The 24,585-nt window shown below is 45.5% G+C and overlaps 1 protein-coding gene across 1 annotated transcript in view; it reads right to left on the bottom strand.

Moving 5' to 3' along the window:
* Nucleotides 1-450: 450 nt before the first annotated feature.
* The window catches only part of LOC120053591 (zinc finger and BTB domain-containing protein 11-like), a gene marked incomplete at its 5' end in the record, with an annotated part of 38,000 nt that continues 13,865 nt past the window's right edge, over nucleotides 451-24,585 (bottom strand). Inside the window, 4 exons of the mRNA XM_039000726.1 lie at nucleotides 451-1,929; nucleotides 12,264-12,439; nucleotides 15,741-15,817; nucleotides 21,089-21,170. Coding sequence (XP_038856654.1) covers nucleotides 1,400-1,929; nucleotides 12,264-12,439; nucleotides 15,741-15,817; nucleotides 21,089-21,170 — 865 coding nt within the window. The remainder of the gene's footprint in view (nucleotides 1,930-12,263; nucleotides 12,440-15,740; nucleotides 15,818-21,088; nucleotides 21,171-24,585) is intronic.

Consider the following 24,585-nt stretch of genomic DNA (forward strand, 5'->3'; position numbering starts at 1 on the left):
TGCGGCCAGGGGAGGTGCTAGTTGAGTGGCCAGGGGAGGTGCTAGTGGAGTGGCCAGGGGAGGTGCGGCCAGGGGAGGTGCTAGTGGAGTGGCCAGGGGAGGTGTGGCCAGGGGAGGTGCTAGTGTAGTGGCCAGGGGAGGTGCTAGTTGAGTGGCCAGGGGAGGTGCGGCCAGGGGAGGTGTGGCCAGGGGAGGTGCTAGTTGAGTGGCCAGGGGAGGTGCGGCCAGGGGAGGTGTGGCCAGGGGAGGTGCTAGTGGAGCTTCAACTAGTAAAAGAGGGGAAGAAACCTTGTGAAACCAGACTGTGTTGCAGATCAGGCAGATGTTAAAAAAAGGCTAGAACAAAGCTGTACGACATGGGAAATAAAAATTGGTCCTGAAGGAAAAGTAAAGTCTGGATTCTTTTATAATTTAATAAAACATCTGAGATTCATGAATGCAGCAAATTGATCCAGATTAATACAGAATATTTTTAATGACTGCCACTATTTACACACAAGATTGGATTGAGCTTTAAATCAATTCAGTTCGTTCAATGTATATATATTCAGTAAAAAAATTGTCAACGTTGTACCTTCTGTCCCACTGTAGACAGAGGGGCCTGTTCAATTGGGGAAAAACAAGGGAACAGTACCTGAATTTGTCTAATAAGAACACATTGTTTTCCATTGCAGAATGCTTTGCTACAGTGTGTCCCTACTGAACATCACCCAGGTATCTGACAGATTCCCTGTTCCTCCACCTCAGGACAGAGTGTAATAGGCCTGTGTTCAGTCTACCGGTCACTCAACCTGTCCACCTGGGTTCTGATAGGTTAGGGATACTAGAGTCACTTCGGCTTTCCACCTGGTTCAGTGTTAGGGATACTAGTGACTATGCGAGTCATTCTTCCTGTCCACTAGGTGGTCTGTCACGTCCCTCCGCCTGGTCTGTCACGTCCCTCCGCCTGGTCTGTCACGTCCCTCCGCCTGGTCTGTCACGTCCCTCCGCCTGGTCTGTCACGTCCCTCCGCCTGGTCTGTCACGTCCCTCCGCCTGGTCTGTCACGTCCCTCCGCCTGGTCTGTCACGTCCCTCCGCCTGGTCTGTCACGTCCCTCCGCCTGGTCTGTCACGTCCCTCCGCCTGGTCTGTCACGTCCCTCCGCCTGGTCTGTCACGTCCCTCCGCCTGGTCTGTCACGTCACTCCGCCTGGTCTGTCACGTCACTCCGCCTGGTCTGTCACGTCACTCCGCCTGGTCTGTCACGTCACTCCGCCTGGTCTGTCACGTCACTCCGCCTGGTCTGTCACGTCACTCCGCCTGGTCTGTCACGTCACTCCGCCTGGTCTGTCACGTCACTCCGCCTGGTCTGTCACGTCACTCCGCCTGGTCTGTCACATCACTCCACCTGGTCTGTCACATCACTCCACCTCTGCCATGTGTACCACCTCCATGGTCTGTATAACCTCCTGCTCCTCCATCTTCACCCCCCCAGGCAGTACACTCTGCTGAGACAGCACATAGTTCACCACCTGCATTATGCTCTGGTCCGACAAGGTCGCGACCCCGTCACCCTGAACGGCCTGAACCGCTTCTACCGCCTCCACAGTCTCCTCCGTGATCAGCACAGTCTCGATCTCCTCGGCCGGCGGCGGCTGGACGGGCCGGAGCTCGGGGGGGAGATCGGACGCCAAGATGGAGATGGCGTGTTCGACCTGAGTACCCTGGTTGTGAAACTGTAGAGTATCTTTCTCCAGCATGATCTTCCCCGGCAGAAGGTCGCCGTGGTACTTGGTCATGTGCTTCCGTAGGGAGCGGGCATCGATGTGGGCCTCCTGGCACTCGGGGCACACGTAAGGGCGCTCGCCGGTGTGGGTACGTACGTGTCTCTTCAGAGAGCGGGCGTCGGCCCAGGCTACGCCGCACGTCAGGCACTCGAAGGGTTTGACTCCTGAGAGAAGAGGACGTGTGTTAGAAGACAGGGAAACGCACAGCTCTACGTAGTAATCCTACAGACTCCTTATCCTCCAGCCAGCCAATCAACGCCTGTCTGTAGGGTGAGTGTATTTATTAACATTAGAAAGGCCTCGTTGGACCCCCCCCCCACCTTCCTGACAAAGACATCCGGTCAAATGAAGAAAACTAAATCAGTAGCCTGAACATCATGATAAGCACCAGGCGTGCTTGACAAATAGTGAAAATCAGCACAGATGCAATAATGGCATTATAATGAATACAAGTGTCGATATCACCAGCAGTCAAAAAATAGTCCGTTGTCAGTTATTGGCCGCGTGCTTACAGAATGGTGTTCGTCTTCATGAAGCGGCATCAGTTGGATCTCATTTAGCTGTTGTCATTTACAACAACAAACTGACATACCCTCCTAAAACTGGTTATAACTCAGCCTTTCTAGTGTTAAGGCCACATGCCTATTTCCATCTTTGGATTAAAAAAATAAACAAAAAAACATTTTCTGCTATTTAATATTTAAAAAAATTGATCTGGTTATTCTAAGCCAATCAGATGATGTCTCCATAACAGTGGTTATTCTAAGCCAATCAGATGATGTATCCATAACAGTGGTTATTCTAAGCCAATCAGATGATGTCTCCATAACAGTGGTTATTCTAAGCCAATCAGATGATGTATCCATAACAGTGGTTATTCTAAGCCAATCAGATGATGTATCCATAACAGTTGTTATTCTAAGCCAATCAGATGATGTATCCATAACAGTTGTTATTCTAAGCCAATCAGATGATGTATCCATAACAGTGGTTATTCTAAGCCAATCAGATGTTGTATTATTAAGTTGTATAAGTTCCCACTAGTGGCCAATTTCAAAGCTGCAAAGAAACAGTGTTGAGGCGACCCTCAGATACATACTTGTTTAGTACCTTCTCAGGTGAGTGATCATACTTTATGTAAAACAAAGAGATATATGCTCATGGGCATTAATTACCATTTCTTGCCGATTGAAAATGTTTTTGTTTTTTTTATGCTAGTGGTCGTGCCTGCTTGTCAGTCACACAGTAGCAACATCACTTAAAACAAGTTTCACAGCTTGCATTTTGTCTTATTAGTGTAAAAAGGAACATTTTATTGTTATACTCAATAGGACTAAATCACATCTATTTCAGGTGGGCTTAGACTTTGCTATTCCCTTTTTATCACCGTTCAAATTAAGGTCGGTTTACATTGAACCACATGGGGATAGTGTGTTGATATGCATAATATTAAATAAACACGGGCATAAATGTTCTGTTCAGATTTAAGTTGATTAAAACACACAAACTACAGTGATGCATCTAGCCACGGTGCCTTTACCAAGATGAGAAACCTCTGTACTGTCGTCAACACGTTTAGAGTGGACGGATAGCGGTTGACGCAGAGAGAGAGCGACGAGTAGCGGTTGACGCAGAGAGAGAGCGACGAGTAGCGGTTGACGCAGAGAGAGAGCGACGGGTAGCGGTTGACGCAGAGAGAGAGCGACGGGTAGCGGTTGACGCAGAGAGAGAGCGACGGGTAGCGGTTGACGCAGAGAGAGAGCGACAGGTAGCGGTTGACGCAGAGAGAGAGCGACAGATAGTGGTTGACGCAGAGAGAGAGCGACGGGTAGCGGTTGACGCAGAGAGAGAGCGACGAGTAGCGGTTGACGCAGAGAGAGAGCGACGGGTAGCGGTTGACGCAGAGAGAGAGCGACGGGTAGCGGTTGACGCAGAGAGAGAGCGACGGGTAGCGGTTGACGCAGAGAGAGAGCGACGGGTAGCGGTTGACGCAGAGAGAGAGCGACGGGTAGCGGTTGACGCAGAGAGAGCGACGGGTAGCGGTTGACGCAGAGAGAGAGCGACGGGTAGCGGTTGATGCAGAGAGAGCGACGGGTAGCGGTTGACGCAGAGAGAGAGCGACGGGTAGCGGTTGATGCAGAGAGAGAGCGACGGGTAGCGGTTGACGCAGAGAGAGAGCGACGAGTAGCGGTTGACGCAGAGAGAGAGCGACGGGTAGCGGTTGACGCAGAGAGAGAGCGACGAGTAGCGGTTGATGCAGAGAGAGAGCGACGGGTAGCGGTTGACGCAGAGAGAGAGCGACGAGTAGCGGTTGACGCAGAGAGAGAGCGACGGGTAGCGGTTGACGCAGAGAGAGAGCGACGAGTAGCGGTTGACGCAGAGAGAGAGCGACGAGTAGCGGTTGACGCAGAGAGAGAGCGACGGGTAGCGGTTGATGCAGAGAGAGAGCGACGGGTAGCGGTTGATGCAGAGAGAGAGCGACGGGTAGCGGTTGACGCAGAGAGAGAGCGACGGGTAGCGGTTGACGCAGAGAGAGAGCGACGGGTAGCGGTTGACGCAGAGAGAGAGCGACGAGTAGCGGTTGACGCAGAGAGAGAGCGACGGGTAGCGGTTGACGCAGAGAGAGAGCGACGGGTAGCGGTTGACGCAGAGAGAGAGCGACGGGTAGCGGTTGACGCAGAGAGAGAGCGACGGGTAGCGGTTGACGCAGAGAGAGCGACGGGTAGCGGTTGACGCAGAGAGAGCGACGGGTAGCGGTTGACGCAGAGAGAGAGCGACGGGTAGCGGTTGACGCAGAGAGAGAGCGACGAGTAGCGGTTGACGCAGAGAGAGAGCGACGGGTAGCGGTTGACGCAGAGAGAGAGCGACGGGTAGCGGTTGACGCAGAGAGAGAGCGACGGGTAGCGGTTGACGCAGAGAGAGAGCGACGGGTAGCGGTTGACGCAGAGAGAGAGCGACGGGTAGCGGTTGACGCAGAGAGAGAGCGACGAGTAGCGGTTGACGCAGAGAGAGAGCGACGGGTAGCGGTTGATGCAGAGAGAGAGCGACGAGTAGCGGTTGACGCAGAGAGAGAGCGACGGGTAGCGGTTGACGCAGAGAGAGAGCGACGGGTAGCGGTTGACGCAGAGAGAGCGCGACGGGTAGCGGTTGACGCAGAGAGAGAGCGACGGGTAGCGGTTGACGCAGAGAGAGCGACGGGTAGCGGTTGACGCAGAGAGAGCGACGGGTAGCGGTTGACGCAGAGAGAGCGACGGGTAGCGGTTGACGCAGAGAGAGAGCGACGGGTAGCGGTTGACGCAGAGAGAGAGCGACGGGTAGCGGTTGACGCAGAGAGAGAGCGACGGGTAGCGGTTGACGCAGAGAGAGAGCGACGGGTAGCGGTTGACGCAGAGAGAGAGCGACGGGTAGCGGTTGACGCAGAGAGAGAGCGACGGGTAGCGGTTGACGCAGAGAGAGAGCGACGGGTAGCGGTTGACGCAGAGAGAGAGCGACGGGTAGCGGTTGACGCAGAGAGAGAGCGACAGGTAGCGGTTGACGCAGAGAGAGAGCGACGGGTAGCGGTTGACGCAGAGAGAGAGCGACGGGTAGCGGTTGACGCAGAGAGAGCGACAGGTAGCGGTTGACGCAGAGAGAGAGCGACGGGTAGCGGTTGACGCAGAGAGAGAGCGACGGGTAGCGGTTGACGCAGAGAGAGAGCGACGGGTAGCGGTTGACGCAGAGAGAGAGCGACGGGTAGCGGTTGATGCAGAGAGAGAAGTGGTGGACAAAAACACAGACAAATGAGGGAGAAGAAGACTATTAGATGACTACTTCCGGGTTAGGGGCATTGTCATATTGTTGTCCTTCATTCATCCATGTGTAAAGGGAGATTTAAAACTGTCTGTCTTCATATTGTTGTCCTTCATTCATCCATGTGTAAAGGGAGATTTAAAACTGTCTGTCTTCATATTGTTGTCCTTCATTCATCCATGTGTAAAGGGAGATTTAAAACGGTCTGTCTTCATATTGTTGTCCTTCATTCATCCATGTGTAAAGGGAGATTTGAAACGGTCTTCAGACGGCTTTAGGAAGACAAGGTGAACAACTGAAGTAAAGCAAATGTGACAGAGCTTTCAGATGGCTAATGGCAAGTTGTGTGTTATGGTGTGTATGCACAGAGGGCCAATGTGCTGCAGGTTCTAACCATCAATAAGACACCTGATTCAACTAAATCATGTCTTGATTGAAGACTGATTAGTTGAATCAGATGTGTACCGATTGGCAAGAACAAAAAGTCTAAAGGTGTCCGCATGCTTCCCAGCCGAAACAGTTGGGTAGAGTTCGTGCACACTGTATACTATGACGACATTGTGACGTTTCTGTTTGTTTAGTGAGTTTGTTTTCCTTTGTTTAACGAGGCAAGTCAGTTAAGAACAAATTCTTATTTACAATGACGGCCTACCAAAAGGCAAAAAGGCCTCCTGCAGGGACGGGGGCTCGGATTAAAAATAAAAACAAATTAAATAAAAATATAGGACAAAACACGCATCATGACAAGACTACATAAAGAGAGACCTAAGACAACAACATGGTAACAACACATGACAACAACATGGTAGCAGCACAACATGACAACAACATGGTAGCAGCACAACATGACAACAACATGGTAGCAGCACAACATGACAACAACATGGTAGCAGCACAACATGACAACAACATGGTAGTAACACAACATGACAACAACATGGCAGCAACACAACATGACAACAACATGGTAGCAACACAACATGACAACAACATGGTAGCAGCACAACATGACAACAACATGGTAGTAACACAACATGACAACAACATGGCAGCAACACAACATGACAACAACATGGTAGCAACACAACATGACAACAACATGGTAGCAGCACAACATGACAACAACATGGTAGCAACACAACATGACAACAACATGGTAGCAACACAACATGACAACAACATGGTAGCAGCACAACATGACAACAACATGGTAGCAACACAACATGACAACAACATGGTAGCAGCACAACATGACAACAACATGGTAGCAGCACAACATGACAACAACATGGTAGCAACATGACAACAACATGGTAGCAGCACAACATGGCTGCAGCACAACATGGTAGCAACACAACATGACAACATGGTCGCAACACAACATGACAACATGGTCGCAACACAACATGACAACATGGTAGCAACACAACATAACAACAACATGGTAGCAACACAACATGACAACAACATGGTCGCAACACAACATAACAACAACATGGTAGCAACACAACATAACAACAACATGGTAGCAACACAACAACAACATGGTAGCAACACAACATGACAACAACATGGTAGCAACACAACATGACAACAACATGGTAGCAACACAACATGACAACAACATGGTAGCAACACAACATGACAACAACATGGTAGCAACACAACATGACAACAACATGGTAGCAACACAACATGACAACAACATGGTAGCAACACAACATGACAACAACATGGTAGCAACACAACATGACAACAACATGGTAGCAGCACAACATGACAACAACATGGTCGCAGCACAACATGACAACAACATGGTAGCAGCACAACATGACAACAACATGGTAGCAGCACAACATGGCTGCAGCACAACATGGTAGCAACACAACATGACAACAACATGGTAGCAACATGACAACAACATGGTAACAACACATGACAACCACATGGTAGCAACACATGACAACAACATGGTAACAACACATGACAACCACATGGTAGCAACACAACATGACAACAACATGGTAGCAACACAACATGACAACAACATGGTAGCATCACAACATGACAACAACATGGTAGCAACACAACATGACAACAACATGGTAACAACACATGACAACAACATGGTAACACCACATGACAACCACATGGTAGCAACACATGACAACAACATGGTAACAACACATGACAACCACATGGTAGCAACACAACATGACAACAACATGGTAGCATCACAACATGACAACAACATGGTAGCAACACAACATGACAACAACATGGTAGCAACACATGACAACAACATGGTAGCAACACAACATGACAACAACATGGTAGCAACACAACATGACAACAACATGGTCGCAACACAACATGACAACAACATGGTAGCAACACAACATGACAACAACATGGTAGCAACACAACAACATGGTAGCAACACAACAACAACATGGTAGCAACACAACATGACAACAACATGGTAGCAACACAACATGACAACAACATGGTAGCAACACAACATGACAACAACATGGTAGCAACACAACATGACAACAACATGGTAGCAGCACAACATGACAACAACATGGTAGCAACATGACAACAACATGGTAGCATCACAACATGACAACAACATGGTAGCAGCACAACATGACAACAACATGGTAGCAACATGTTGTTCGGATGTTCAGGCACACATTTTTTCTGGAGGCAGTCTACGCCGCTTCGTCAGTGATTGGTCAACAGTAAGGATTTTTCAATACAGTCTGTTTTGTCATGCAAAAAATATATATATTTGAAAAATTCTGCACCAAACATCATAGTTAATGTAAAATTGCGCGACTAAGATCTCGTCGGCAAAAACGTCAAAATCAATGACAGATTTCTTGAGCGATCTTAGATTCATTCTGACTATTTTGAGGAGGTGTATACTGGCTACGGAGTCTCAAAATGTACAAACAGTACTATTGCCGCTTTTTTCATGTTTTTCAAGTGAAGGTCTTTTAGAGGAAGTATGCGAGCACATGAGTTTGGTTCGGCACCAGTGTTAGCATGCTAACACCTTATGACCACATGAGTTTGGTTCGGCACCAGCGTTAGCATGCTAACACCTTATGACCACATGAGTTCGGTTCGGCACCAGCGTTAGCATGCTAACACCTTATGACCACGAGTTTGGTTCGGCACCAGCGTTAGCATGCTAACACCTTATGACCACATTAGTTTGGTTCGGCACCAGCGTTAGCATGCTAACACCTTATGACCACATTAGTTTGGTTCGGCACCAGCGTTAGCATGCTAACACCTTATGACCACATTAGTTCGGTTCGGCACCAGCGTTAGCATGCTAACACCTTATGACCACATTAGTTCGGTTCGGCACCAGCGTTAGCATGCTAACACCTTATGACCACATTAGTTCGGTTCGGCACCAGCGTTAGCATGCTAACACCTTATGACCACATTAGTTCGGTTCGGCACCAGCGTTAGCATGCTAACACCTTATGACCACATTAGTTCGGTTCGGCACCAGCGTTAGCATGCTAACACCTTATGACCACATTAGTTTGGTTCGGCACCAGCGTTAGCATGCTAACACCTTATGACCACATTAGTTCGGTTCGGCACCAGCGTTAGCATGCTAACACCTTATGACCACATTAGTTCGGTTCGGCACCAGCGTTAGCATGCTAACACCTTATGACCACATGAGTTCGGTTCGGCACCAGCGTTAGCATGCTAACACCTTATGACCACATGAGTTCGGTTCGGCACCAGCGTTAGCATGCTAACACCTTATGACCACATTAGTTCGGTTCGGCACCAGCGTTAGCATGCTAACACCTTATGACCACATGAGTTCGGTTCGGCACCAGCGTTAGCATGCTAACACCTTATGACCACATGAGTTCGGTTCGGCACCAGCGTTAGCATGCTAACACCTTATGACCACATGAGTTCGGTTCGGCACCAGCGTTAGCATGCTAACACCTTATGACCACATGAGTTCGGTTCGGCACCAGCGTTAGCATGCTAACACCTTATGACCACATGAGTTCGGTTCGGCACCAGCGTTAGCATGCTAACACCTTATGACCACATTAGTTTGGTTCGGCACCAGCGTTAGCATGCTAACACCTTATGACCACATGAGTTCGGTTCGGCACCAGCGTTAGCATGCTAACACCTTATGACCACATTAGTTTGGTTCGGCACCAGCGTTAGCATGCTAACACCTTATGACCACATGAGTTCGGTTCGGCACCAGCGTTAGCATGCTAACACCTTATGACCACATTAGTTTGGTTCGGCACCAGCGTTAGCATGCTAACACCTTATGACCACATTAGTTTGGTTCGGCACCAGCGTTAGCATGCTAACACCTTATGACCACATGAGTTCGGTTCGGCACCAGCGTTAGCATGCTAACACCTTATGACCACATTAGTTTGGTTCGGCACCAGCGTTAGCATGCTAACACCTTATGACCACATTAGTTTGGTTCGGCACCAGCGTTAGCATGCTAACACCTTATGACCAGTTTGGTTCGGCACCAGCGTTAGCATGCTAACACCTTATGACCACATGAGTTCGGTTCGGCACCAGCGTTAGCATGCTAACACCTTATGACCACATTAGTTCGGTTCGGCACCAGCGTTAGCATGCTAACACCTTATGACCACATTAGTTTGGTTCGGCACCAGCGTTAGCATGCTAACACCTTATGACCACATTAGTTCGGTTCGGCACCAGCGTTAGCATGCTAACACCTTATGACCACATGAGTTCGGTTCGGCACCAGCGTTAGCATGCTAACACCTTATGACCACATTAGTTTGGTTCGGCACCAGCGTTAGCATGCTAACACCTTATGACCACATTAGTTTGGTTCGGCACCAGCGTTAGCATGCTAACACCTTATGACCACATTAGTTTGGTTCGGCACCAGCGTTAGCATGCTAACACCTTATGACCACATTAGTTTGGTTCGGCACCAGCGTTAGCATGCTAACACCTTATGACCACATTAGTTTGGTTCGGCACCAGCGTTAGCATGCTAACAACTTATGACCACATTGATCTCTGTGGATATGATTGGACATCCCCTCGTTATGAGAGCTACTTTAATGATAAATAGTAATGATCAGTTTATTTTAATAACTTTAGGGGAGATTAATAGAATCTAATTATACATAGGAAATGTCAGTTTGTATGTTTAATATTTGGAAATTAAATTAAAAATTGAATATTTAAGAACTGGGATTATATGGAACACCCATGGGCTTTTAACAGTACATCAGGTATCCATTAAGCCCAGTCTGGACTTTTCACATATTTGATCAAATATTTGTATGTCTTATAAAAAAATAAATAACAAAGTCATAAAACTTTGAAATTAATCTTTCATTTTATCGACACTTTTGACAAAAATTAGGCAAGTATATGTTAGAAATGTCTAAACTTAGATTTGTGGGCTTAAGTACACTTTACCCTATATCATCAAGGAGTAGTCCGTTTTACTTTTAGAGTACACTTTACCCTATATCATCGAGGAGTAGTCCGTTTTACTGTTCGAGAGAGACCATTTAGAGTACACTTTACCCTATATCATCAAGGAGTAGTCCGTTTTACTGTTCGAGAGAGACCATTTAGAGTACACTTTACCCTATATCATCAAGGAGTAGTCCGTTTTACTGTTCGAGAGAGACCATTTAGAGTACACTTTACCCTATATCATCGAGGAGTAGTCCGTTTTACTGTTCGAGAGAGACCATTTAGAGTACACTTTACCCTATATCATCGAGGAGTAGTCCGTTTTACTGTTCGAGAGAGACCATTTAGAGTACACTTTACCCTATATCATCAAGGAGTAGTCCGTTTTACTGTTCGAGTCCATTTAGAGTACACTTTACCCTATATCATCGAGGAGTAGTCCGTTTTACTGTTCGAGAGAGACCATTTAGAGTACACTTTACCCTATATCATCGAGGAGTAGTCCGTTTTACTGTTCGAGAGAGACCATTTAGAGTACACTTTACCCTATATCATCAAGGAGTAGTCCGTTTTACTGTTCGAGAGAGACCATTTAGAGTACACTTTACCCTATATCATCGATGAGTAGTCCGTTTTACTGTTCGAGAGAGACCATTTAGAGTACACTTTACCCTATATCATCGAGGAGTAGTCCGTTTTACTGTTCGAGAGAGACCATTTAGAGTACACTTTACCCTATATCATCAAGGAGTAGTCCGTTTTACTGTTCGAGTCCATTTAGAGTACACTTTACCCTATATCATCGAGGAGTAGTCCGTTTTACTGTTCGAGAGAGACCATTTAGAGTACACTTTACCCTATATCATCGAGGAGTAGTCCGTTTTACTGTTCGAGAGAGACCATTTAGAGTACACTTTACCCTATATCATCGAGGAGTAGTCCGTTTTACTGTTCGAGAGAGACCATTTAGAGTACACTTTACCCTATATCATCAAGGAGTAGTCCGTTTTACTGTTCGAGTCCATTTAGAGCAAGTTAAACAGTGCGGTTCACGTGTTAGATGTTGCCCGCATAGTAATTCCATGTATAGCTCCTCCAGCTACGAACTTGAGAGAGCTTACATTTCTCCAGCCCCATCCCCCAGGTTTATAGTAAACCAAGTGACATTAGGCCGAAGACATATTGTGGCTTTAAGTGTGTGTGTGTGTCTCACCCTGGTGGTTGTTCATGTGTCGTCTGTACTCTCTGAGCTGGGTGAACTTCCTGCCACAGTGTTCACACTCTCTCTCTAGGTTCTGCTTTACTCTGCCCTTCTTGCCGTGCGTGGCCTTCTTCACGTGTCTCCTGAACAGAGCCTTCTCAAAGAACTCCTTACCACAGACATTACACCTACAGGACAAAGGATTAACAATCACATATCATCTAGGAAATACTTTTTACATCAACAATTGTCACAAAGTGCTTTAATCATCCCTCCCTCGTTTAATCATCCCTCCCTCCCTCGTTTAATCCTCCCTCCCTCGTTTAATCCTCCCTCCCTCGTTTAATCAACCCTCCCTCGTTTAATCATCCCTCCATCGTTTAATCATCCCTCCATCGTTTAATCATCCCTCCATCGTTTAATCATCCCTCCATCCCTCCCTCATTAGAAAGAGACAAAATAAAGAACATATCTGAAAACTAATTAGTATGAAGATGTTTGTGTATGAATGTATGCCGTTTCCTGTTTGAACGTAAACTAAATGTGTCAGCTTTTGAAAACCCTGTTGTCAAGGCTGTGAACGTATTAGTGGTATCCTAACGTAGCAGGCTAAAAGAAACGCCTGAGCAAGATGCCCCGTATATTCTGGTCCTGACGAGAAAGAAAGAAAAGAGAGGGGGAGGTTCTCTTCTGCACTGTTCAACCAATCCAGTAAATATGGAGGAGGAGTTAAGATGGAGTGTCGCCTTGGTAACGGTTAATGTAGGTGTTTCTTGTATTGACTCTGCCAAAATAGTACACAGTCACTCTCCTTCTATATAACATGAAAACAGCCTAACCAATTCTTGTGTCTTGAAGTCGCCTAGGCTAGCGCTAGTCAACTTCTTTCACCCGGCTGGTGTGCGACCGCGGCAAAGTTGGTTTGACTTGGATAGCCCATCTCTGGGGCTAGATAGGGACCGCCTATAAATCTTTTAGTTGTCTCATTAAAATGCGTTCAATATTTGTATATGAATTTCTACAATTTCTAATTGGTTTGACGTTTTTAAATATATAAAAATATTGTCCCATGTACATTGTGTAATTTACTGATGGTTCCTAACTAGCCCCATAGGGATATCCAATGTCAAACCAAATTGACCATCAGGGCATTACAGTCAGGTTCCCTTGCAGCTGCGCTCCAAATTGACGATTACTTGCATGCTGCCAGCTGTGGGCAGGTTCGAGGCAAACTGTGACGGTTCCCTTCATTCTGTGACGGTTCCCTTCATTCTGTGACGGTTCCCTTCATTCTGTGACGGTACCCTTCATTCTGTGACGGTACCCTTCATTCTGTGACGGTTCCCTTCATTCTGTGACGGTACCCTTCATTCTGTGACGGTACCCTTCATTCTGTGACGGTTCCCTTCATTCTGTGACGGTTCCCTTCATTCTGTGACGGTTCCCTTCATTCTGTGACGGTTCCCTTCATTCTGTGACGGTTCCCTTCATTCTGTGACGGTACCCTTCATTCTGTGACGGTTCCCTTCATTCTGTGACGGTTCCCTTCATTCTGTGACGGTACCCTTCATTCTGTGACGGTACCCTTCATTCTGTGACGGTTCCCTTCATTCTGTGACGGTTCCCTTCATTCTGTGACGGTTCCCTTCATTCTGTGACGGTACCCTTCATTCTGTGACGGTTCCCTTCATTCTGTGACGGTTCCCTTCATTCTGTGACGGTTCCCTTCATTCTGTGACGGTACCCTTCATTCTGTGACGGTTCCCTTCATTCTGTGACGGTTCCCTTCATTCTGTGACGGTTCCCTTCATTCTGTGACGGTACCCTTCATTCTGTGACAATTTTTTTCCCTATCATCTCACAAATCTCTTTTGACCAAAATTACCCTATTTACACTGTAGTCAATTTCTCAAAACGAGAAGTTGCTTTTTAGGGGCAGTCGCTGCCAAAACAGGTTATATCCAAGTTGAGTCCTCCACGCCGTCCAACTACCCATCAAACATTCAAAGCGTCAATACAAATACTAAGCTCAAATCCTATTACACCAACTCTGACCCTCGTCGGATGTGGCAGGGCTTGCAAACTATCACTGCTGCGAGCTTCCCAGTGACGCAAGCTTACCAGTTAAGCTAAATGCCTTCTATGCTCGCTTCGAGGCAAGCAACACTGAACCATGCGAGAGAGCACCAGCTGTTCCGGACGACTGTGATCACGCTCTCCATAGCAGATGTGAGTAAGACCTTTAAAAACAGGTTAACATTCACAAACCAATTACCAGGACGCGTACTCAGAGCATGTGCTGACCAGCTGGAAAGTGTCTTCACTGACATTTTCAACCTCTCCCTGTCCGAGTCTGTAATACCAACATGTTTCAGGCAGACCACCATAGTCCCTATGCCCAAGAACGCCAAGGTAACCTGTCTAAATGACTATCGCCCCGTAGCATTCACATCTGTAGCCATGAAATGCTTTGAAAAGGCAGGTCATGGCTCAAACACCATTATCCCAGACAGCCTGAACCCACACCAATTCACATACCGCCCCAACAGAGCCACAGATGACACAATATCTATTGCACTCCACACTGTTCTTTCCCAATTGGACAAAAGGATCACCGACGTGACAATGCTGTTCATTGACTACACCTCAGCATTCACCACCCTAGTGCCCTACAAGGTCATCACTAAGCTAAGGACCCTGGGACACCTCCCTCTGCAACTGGATCCTGGCCTTCCTGACGGGACACCCCCAGGTGGTGAGGGGATCTATTGTTGTCATGGTCCAAAACACACCAAGACAGTCGTGAAGAAGGCACGACAATGCCTCTCCCCCTCAGGAGGCTGAAAAGATTTGGCATGGGTCCTCAGATCCTCAAAATGTTCTACAGCTGCAGCATCGAGAGCATCCTGACTGGTTGCATCACCGCTCGGTATGGTGACTGCAAGGCGCTTCAGAGGGTAGTGCGTACAGCCCAGTACATCATCGAGCGCCCTGCCATCCAGGAACTCTATACCAACCGGTGTCAGAGGAAGGCCCCACGTCATAGACTGTTCTCTCTGCTATCGCACAGCAAACGGTAACGATGTCTGGAACCAACAGGATCCTGAACAGCTTCTACCCCCAAGCCATAAGACTGCTAAATAGCTAGTTAAATAGTTAACCAAATAGCTACCTGGACTATCTGCATCGACCCTTTTAACTTACTATCGTTTACCATGTTATAGTTCACCACCTGTCACTTCAGTCCTAGTTATATGTGCGTACCTACCTCAATTAGCTCGTACCCTGGCAGATCGACTTGGTACCGCTTGTATATCGTTACTTACTGTGTATTTATTATTACGTGTTTTACTTTTCTATTATTTATTTATTTCTCTCTGCATTGTTGGGAAGAGCCTGTAAGTAAGTATTTCACTGTTAAACCACACCGGTTGTTTACCAATGTGACGATGTGATGAATAGAATTAGATTTCTATGGTGGTGACTTACTTGTAAGGCTCTGCCACACTGTGGGACTTCACATGGGAATACCAGTCCTTCTTCCAGCTGTAACACTTCCCACATACCTGATAGAATACAATAATCCAATACAGCTGTAACACTTCCCACAGACCTGATAGAATATAACAAACACAGCTGTAACACTTCCCACATACCTGATAGAATATAACACCAAACACAATACAGCTGTAACACTTCCCACATACCTGATAGAATATAACAAACACAGCTGTAACACTTCCCACATACCTGATAGAATACAATATAACCCAACACAGCTGTAACACTTCCCACATACCTGATAGAATACAATATAACCCAATACAGCTGTAACACTTCCCACATACCTGATAGAATACAATATAACCCAATACAGCTGTAACACTTCCCACATACCTGATAGAATACAATATAACCCAATACAGCTGTAACACTTCCCACATACCTGATAGAATACAATATAACCCAATACAGCTGTAACACTTCCCACATACCTGATAGAATACAATATAACCCAATACAGCTGTAACACTTCCCACATACCTGATAGAATACAATATAACCCAATACAGCTGTAACACTTCCCACATACCTGATAGAATACAATATAACCCAATACAGCTGTAACACTTCCCACATACCGGATAGAACACAATATAACCCAATACAGCTGTAACACTTCCCACATACCTGATAGAACACAATATAACCCAACACAGCTGTAACACTTCCCACATACCTGATAGAACACAATATAACCCAATACAGCTGTAACACTTCCCACATACCTGATAGAATACAATATAACCCAATACAGCTGTAACACTTCCCACATACCTGATAGAACACAATATAACACCAAACACAGCTGTAACACTTCCCACATACCTGATAGAACACAATATAACCCAATACAGCTGTAACACTTCCCACATACCTGATAGAACACAATATAACCCAATACAGCTGTAACACTTCCCACATACCTGATAGAATACAATATAACCCAACACAGCTGTAACACTTCCCACATACCTGATAGAATATAACAAACACAGCTGTAACACTTCCCACATACCTGATAGAATACAATATAACCCAACACAGCTGTAACACTTCCCACATACCTGATAGAATACAATATAACCCAACACAGCTGTAACACTTCCCACATACCTGATAGAATACAATATAACCCAATACAGCTGTAACACTTCCCACATACCTGATAGAATACAATATAACCCAATACAGCTGTAACACTTCCCACATACCTGATAGAATACAATATAACCCAATACAGCTGTAACACTTCCCACATACCTGATAGAATACAATATAACCCAATACAGCTGTAACACTTCCCACATACCTGATAGAATACAATATAACCCAATACAGCTGTAACACTTCCCACATACCTGATAGAATACAATATAACCCAATACAGCTGTAACACTTCCCACATACCTGATAGAATACAATATAACCCAATACAGCTGTAACACTTCCCACATACCGGATAGAACACAATATAACCCAATACAGCTGTAACACTTCCCACATACCTGATAGAACACAATATAACCCAACACAGCTGTAACACTTCCCACATACCTGATAGAACACAATATAACCCAATACAGCTGTAACACTTCCCACATACCTGATAGAATACAATATAACCCAATACAGCTGTAACACTTCCCACATACCTGATAGAACACAATATAACACCAAACACAGCTGTAACACTTCCCACATACCTGATAGAACACAATATAACCCAATACAGCTGTAACACTTCCCACATACCTGATAGAACACAATATAACCCAATACAGCTGTAACACTTCCCACATACCTGATAGAATACAATATAACCCAACACAGCTGTAACACTTCCCACATACCTGATAGAATATAACAAACACAGCTGTAACACTTCCCACATACCTGATAGAATACAATATAACCCAACACAGCTGTAACACTTCCCACATACCTGATAGAATACAATATAACCCAACACAGCTGTAACACTTCCCACATACCTGATAGAATACAATATAACCCAATACAGCTGTAACACTTCCCACATACCTGATAGAATACAATATAACCCAATACAGCTGTAACACTTCCCACATACCTGATAGAATACAATATAACCCAATACAGCTGTAACACTTCCCACATACCTGATAGAATACAATATAACCCAATACAGCTGTAACACTTCCCACATACCTGATAGAATACAATATAACCCAATACAGCTGTAACACTTCCCACATACCTGATAGAATACAATATAACCCAATACAGCTGTAACACTTCCCACATACCTGATAGAATACAATATAACCCAATACAGCTGTAACACTTCCCACATACCGGATAGAACACAATATAACCCAATACAGCTGTAACACTTCCCACATACCTGATAGAACACAATATAACCCAACACAGCTGTAACACTTCCCACATACCTGATAGAACACAATATAACCCAATACAGCTGTAACACTTCCCACATACCTGATAGAATACAATATAACCCAATACAGCTGTAACACTTCCCACATACCTGATAGAACACAATATAACACCAAACACAGCTGTAACACTTCCCACATACCTGATAGAACACAATATAACCCAATACAGCTGTAACACTTCCCACATACCTGATAGAACACAATATAACCCAATACAGCTGTAACACTTCCCACATACCTGATAGAATACAATATAACCCAACACAGCTGTAACACTTCCCACATACCTGATAGAATATAACAAACACAGCTGTAACACTTCCCACATACCTGATAGAATACAATATAACCCAACACAGCTGTAACACTTCCCACATACCTGATAGAATACAATATAACCCAACACAGCTGTAACACTTCCCACATACCTGATAGAATACAATATAACCCAATACAGCTGTAACACTTCCCACATACCTGATAGAATACAATATAACCCAATACAGCTGTAACACTTCCCACATACCTGATAGAATACAATATAACCCAATACAGCTGTAACACTTCCCACATACCTGATAGAATACAATATAACCCAATACAGCTGTAACACTTCCCACATACCTGATAGAATACAATATAACCCAATACAGCTGTAACACTTCCCACATACCGGATAGAACACAATATAACCCAACACAGCTGTAACACTTCCCACATACCTGATAGAATACAATATAACCCAATACAGCTGTAACACTTCCCACATACCTGATAGAATACAATATAACCCAATACAGCTGTAACACTTCCCACATACCTGATAGAATACAATATAACCCAATACAGCTGTAACACTTCCCACATACCTGATAGAATACAATATAACCCAATACAGCTGTAACACTTCCCACATACCTGATAGAATACAATATAACCCAATACAGCTGTAACACTTCCCACATACCTGATAGAATACAATATAACCCAATACAGCTGTAACACTTCCCACATACCGGATAGAACACAATATAACCCAATACAGCTGTAACACTTCCCACATACCTGATAGAACACAATATAACCCAACACAGCTGTAACACTTCCCACATACCTGATAGAACACAATATAACCCAATACAGCTGTAACACTTCCCACATACCTGATAGAATACAATATAACCCAATACAGCTGTAACACTTCCCACATACCTGATAGAACACAATATAACACCAAACACAGCTGTAACACTTCCCACATACCTGATAGAACACAATATAACCCAATACAGCTGTAACACTTCCCACATACCTGATAGAACACAATATAACCCAATACAGCTGTAACACTTCCCACATACCTGATAGAATATAACACTTCCCACATACCTGATAGAATACAATATAACCCAATACAGCTGTAACACTTCCCACATACCTGATAGAATACAATATAACCCAATACAGCTGTAACACTTCCCACATACCTGATAGAATATAACACCAAACACAATACAGCTGTAACACTTCCCACATACCTGATAGAACACAATATAACCCAACACAGCTGTAACACTTCCCACATACCTGATAGAATACAATATAACCCAATACAGCTGTAACACTTACCACATACCGGGTAGAACACAATATAACCCAATACAGCTGTAACACTTCCCACATACCTGATAGAATACAATATAACCCAATACAGCTGTAACACTTCCCACATACCTGATAGAATACAATATAACCCAATACAGCTGTAACACTTCCCACATACCTGATAGAATACAATATAACCCAATACAGCTGTAACACTTCCCACATACCTGATAGAATATAACACCAAACCCAATACAGCTGTAACACTTCCCACATACCTGATAGAACACAATATAACCCAATACAGCTGTAACACTTCCCACATACCTGATAGAATATAACACCAAACACAACACAGCTGTAACACTTCCCACATACCTGATAGAATACAATATAACCCAACACAGCTGTAACACTTCCCACATACCTGATAGAATACAATATAACCCAATACAGCTGTAACACTTCCCACATACCGGGTAGAACACAATATAACCCAATACAGCTGTAACACTTCCCACATACCTGATAGAACACAATATAACCCAATACAGCTGTAACACTTCCCACATACCTGATAGAATACAATATAACCCAATACAGCTGTAACACTTCCCACATACCTGATAGAATACAATATAACCCAATACAGCTGTAACACTTCCCACATACCTGATAGAACACAATATAACCCAATACAGCTGTAACACTTCCCACATACCTGATAGAACACAATATAACACAACCGTAACACTTCCCACATACCTGATAGAATATAACACCAAACACAATACAGCTGTAACACTTCCCACATACCTGATAGAATACAATATAACCCAATACAGCTGTAACACTTCCCACATACCTGATAGAATACAATATAACCCAATACAGCTGTAACACTTCCCACATACCTGATAGAACACAATATAACCCAATACAGCTGTAACACTTCCCACATACCTGATAGAACACAATATAACACAACCGTAACACTTCCCACATACCTGATAGAATATAACACCAAACACAATACAGCTGTAACACTTCCCACATACCTGATAGAATACAATATAACCCAATACAGCTGTAACACTTCCCACATACCTGATAGAATACAATATAACCCAATACAGCTGTAACACTTCCCACATACCTGATAGAATATAACACCAAACACAGCTGATAGAATATAACACCATTATTATTCATATTATTATTTCCCACCTGACACTGGAAGGGTTTGAGTCCCAGGTGTTTGTTCATGTGCTGCTGCAGGTCTTTGGCCTCAAAGAAACTCTTATCACAGCTGGAGGAGGGATACAGACCAGTCAGGACAGGCACTACATCACATACTGTATATACACACACACACACACATACACACACACAAAACATTAGGAACACCACCATAATGTTGAGTTGCACCCCCTTTTGCCCTCAGAACAGCCTCAATTCGTTGAGGCATGGACTCTACAAGGTGTTGAAAGCGTTCCACAGGGATGTGGAACGCCATGTTGACTCCAATGCTTCCCCACAGTTGGCTGCTAGTGGATCTCTACTCCAAATAGATCGTTCCATCTCATTGGACTGGGATCTGGCGACTGGGCTGAGATCCGGCAACTGGGCTGAGATCCGGCAACTGGGCTGAGATCCGGCAACTGGGCTGAGATCCGGCAACTGGGCTGAGATCCGGCAACTGGGCAGGCCACTGCAGTAAGCTGAATTCATGCTTGTGGAACCATTCCTGGACAATCCTAGCCTTGTGGCATGGGGCAAATCAATTCCCTGATGGATACACCGCTGACATGAAGGGAGGTATATGATTGGCAATGATGTTCAGATATCCTATGGCATTCAAGGGGCCCAATGTGTGCCAAGAAAAAAACACCCCACACGAGGGGTGTCCCCACCCATCTACCCCCACCCTGTAGGCTATAGGATCTATAGGTACCTCCACCATGTAGGTTATAGGATCTATAGGTACCCCCACCCTGTAGGCTATAGGATCTATAGGTACCCCCACCCTGTAGGCTATAGGATCTATAGGTACCCCCACCCTGTAGGCTATAGGATCTATAGGTACCTCCACCCTGTAGGCTATAGGATCTATAGGTACCTCCAACCTGTAGGCTATAGGATCTATAGGTACCCCCACCCTGTAGGCTATAGGATCTATAGGTACCTCCACCCTGTAGGCTATAGGATCTATAGGTACCTCCACCCTGTAGGCTATAGGATCTATAGGTACCCCCACCCTGTAGGCTATAGGATCTATAGGTACCTCCACCCTGTAGGCTATAGGATCTATAGGTACCCCCACCCTGTAGGCTATAGGATCTATAGGTACCCCCACCGTGTAGGCTATAGGATCTATAGGTACCCCCACCCTGTAGGCTATAGGATCTATAGGTACCTCCACCCTGTAGGCTATAGGATCTATAGGTACCCCCACCCTGTAGGCTATAGGATCTATAGGTACCTCCACCCTGTAGGCTATAGGATCTATAGGTACCCCCACCCTGTAGGCTATAGGATCTATAGGTACCCCCACCCTGTAGGCTATAGGATCTATAGGTACCCCCACCCTGTAGGCTATAGGATCTATAGGTACCTCCACCCTGTAGGCTATAGGATCTATAGGTACCCCCAACCTGTAGGCTATAGGATCTATAGGTACCCCCACCCTGTAGACTATAGGATCTATAGGTACCTCCACCCTGTAGGCTATAGGATCTATAGGTACCTCCACCCTGTAGGCTATAGGATCTATAGGTACCTCCACCCTGTAGGCTATAAGATCTATAGGTACCCCCACCCTGTAGGCTATAGGATCTATAGGTACCTCCACCCTGTAGGCTATAGGATCTATAGGTACCCCCACCCTGTAGGCTATAGGATCTATAGGTACCTCCACCCTGTAGGCTATAGGATCTATAGGTACCCCCACCCTGTAGGCTATAGGATCTATAGGTACCCCCACCCTGTAGGCTATAGGATCTATAGGTACCTCCACCCTGTAGGCTATAGGATCTATAGGTACCCCCACCCTGTAGGCTATAGGATCTATAGGTACCTCCACCCTGTAGGCTATAGTATCTATAGGTACCCCCACCCTGTAGGTTATAGGATCTATAGGTACCTCCACCCTGTAGGCTATAGGATCTATAGGTACCCCCACCCTGTAGGCTATAGGTACCCCCACCCTGTAGGCTATAGGATCTATAGGTACCTCCACCCTGTAGGCTATAGGATCTATAGGTACCCCCACCACGTAGGCTATAGGATCTATAGGTACCTCCACCCTGTAGGCTATAGGATCTATAGGTACCCCCACCGTGTAGACTATAGGATCTATAGGTACCTCCACCCTGTAGGCTATAGGATCTATAGGTACCTCCACCCTGTAGGCTATAAGATCTATAGGTACCCCCACCCTGTAGGCTATAGGATCTATAGGTACCTCCACCCTGTAGGCTATAGGATCTATAGGTACCCCCACCCTGTAGGCTATAGGATCTATAGGTACCCCCACCCTGTAGGCTATAGGTACCCCCACCCTGTAGGCTATAGGATCTATAGGTACCCCCACCCTGTAGACTGTAGGATCTATAGGTACCCCCACCCTGTAGGCTATAGGATCTATAGGTACCTCCACCCTGTAGGCTATAGGATCTATAGGTACCTCCACCCTGTAGGCTATAGGATCTATAGGTACCCCCACCCTGTAGGCTATAGGATCTATAGGTACCCCCACCCTGTAAATACGATTGTTTTAAATCCCATAGCCTGTTTGAAGGCAGTGGGTGTGGCCAACAGGCTACCAAATAGATGATTGTAGAGTTGTGAATGTCAGTGAAAGAGGCCCAGCAAGGCATATCGCAGTATTTCAAACTTCAAATGCAGGAAAAAATAGTTTGGAAATCAATTGGCTATTGCTTCAAAGAGAAGACAATGAAAAGACTAATCTGTCTTTTACTTTTTAATTCTCAACTTAATTCAGCGAATATTATTATTGGCACCAGCAGCGCATGAGCCATATCATTGGGTCAGTACCATAACCCTCGTCTTTATCATTGGGTCAGTACCATAACCCTCGTCTTTATCATTGGGTCAGTACCATACCCCTCGTCTTTATCATTGGGTCAGTACCATAACCCTCGTCTTTATCATTGGGTCAGTACCATACCCCTCGTCTTTATCATTGGGTCAGTACCATAACCCTCGTCTTTATCATTGGGTCAGTACCATACCCCTCGTCTTTATCATTGGGTCAGTACCATACCCCTCGTCTTTATCATTGGGTCAGTACCATACCCCTCGTCTTTATCATTGGGTCAGTACCATACCCCTCGTCTTTATCATTGGGTCAGTACCATACCCCTCGTCTTTATCATTGGGTCAGTACCATACCCCTCGTCTTTATCATTGGGTCAGTACCATACCCCTCGTCTTTATCATTGGGTCAGTACCATACCCCTCGTCTTTATCATTGGGTCAGTACCATACCCCTCGTCTTTATCATTGGGTCAGTACCATACCCCTCGTCTTTATCATTGGGTCAGTACCATACCCCTCGTCTTTATCATTGGGTCAGTACCATACCCCTCGTCTTTATCATTGGGTCAGTACCATACCCCTCGTCTTTATCATTGGGTCAGTACCATACCCCTCGTCTTTATCATTGGGTCAGTACCATACCCCTCGTCTTTATCATTGGGTCA

The sequence above is a fragment of the Salvelinus namaycush genome, chromosome 9, assembly GCF_016432855.1.
Source record: "Salvelinus namaycush isolate Seneca chromosome 9, SaNama_1.0, whole genome shotgun sequence".
Classification (NCBI taxonomy): Eukaryota; Metazoa; Chordata; class Actinopteri; order Salmoniformes; family Salmonidae; genus Salvelinus; species Salvelinus namaycush.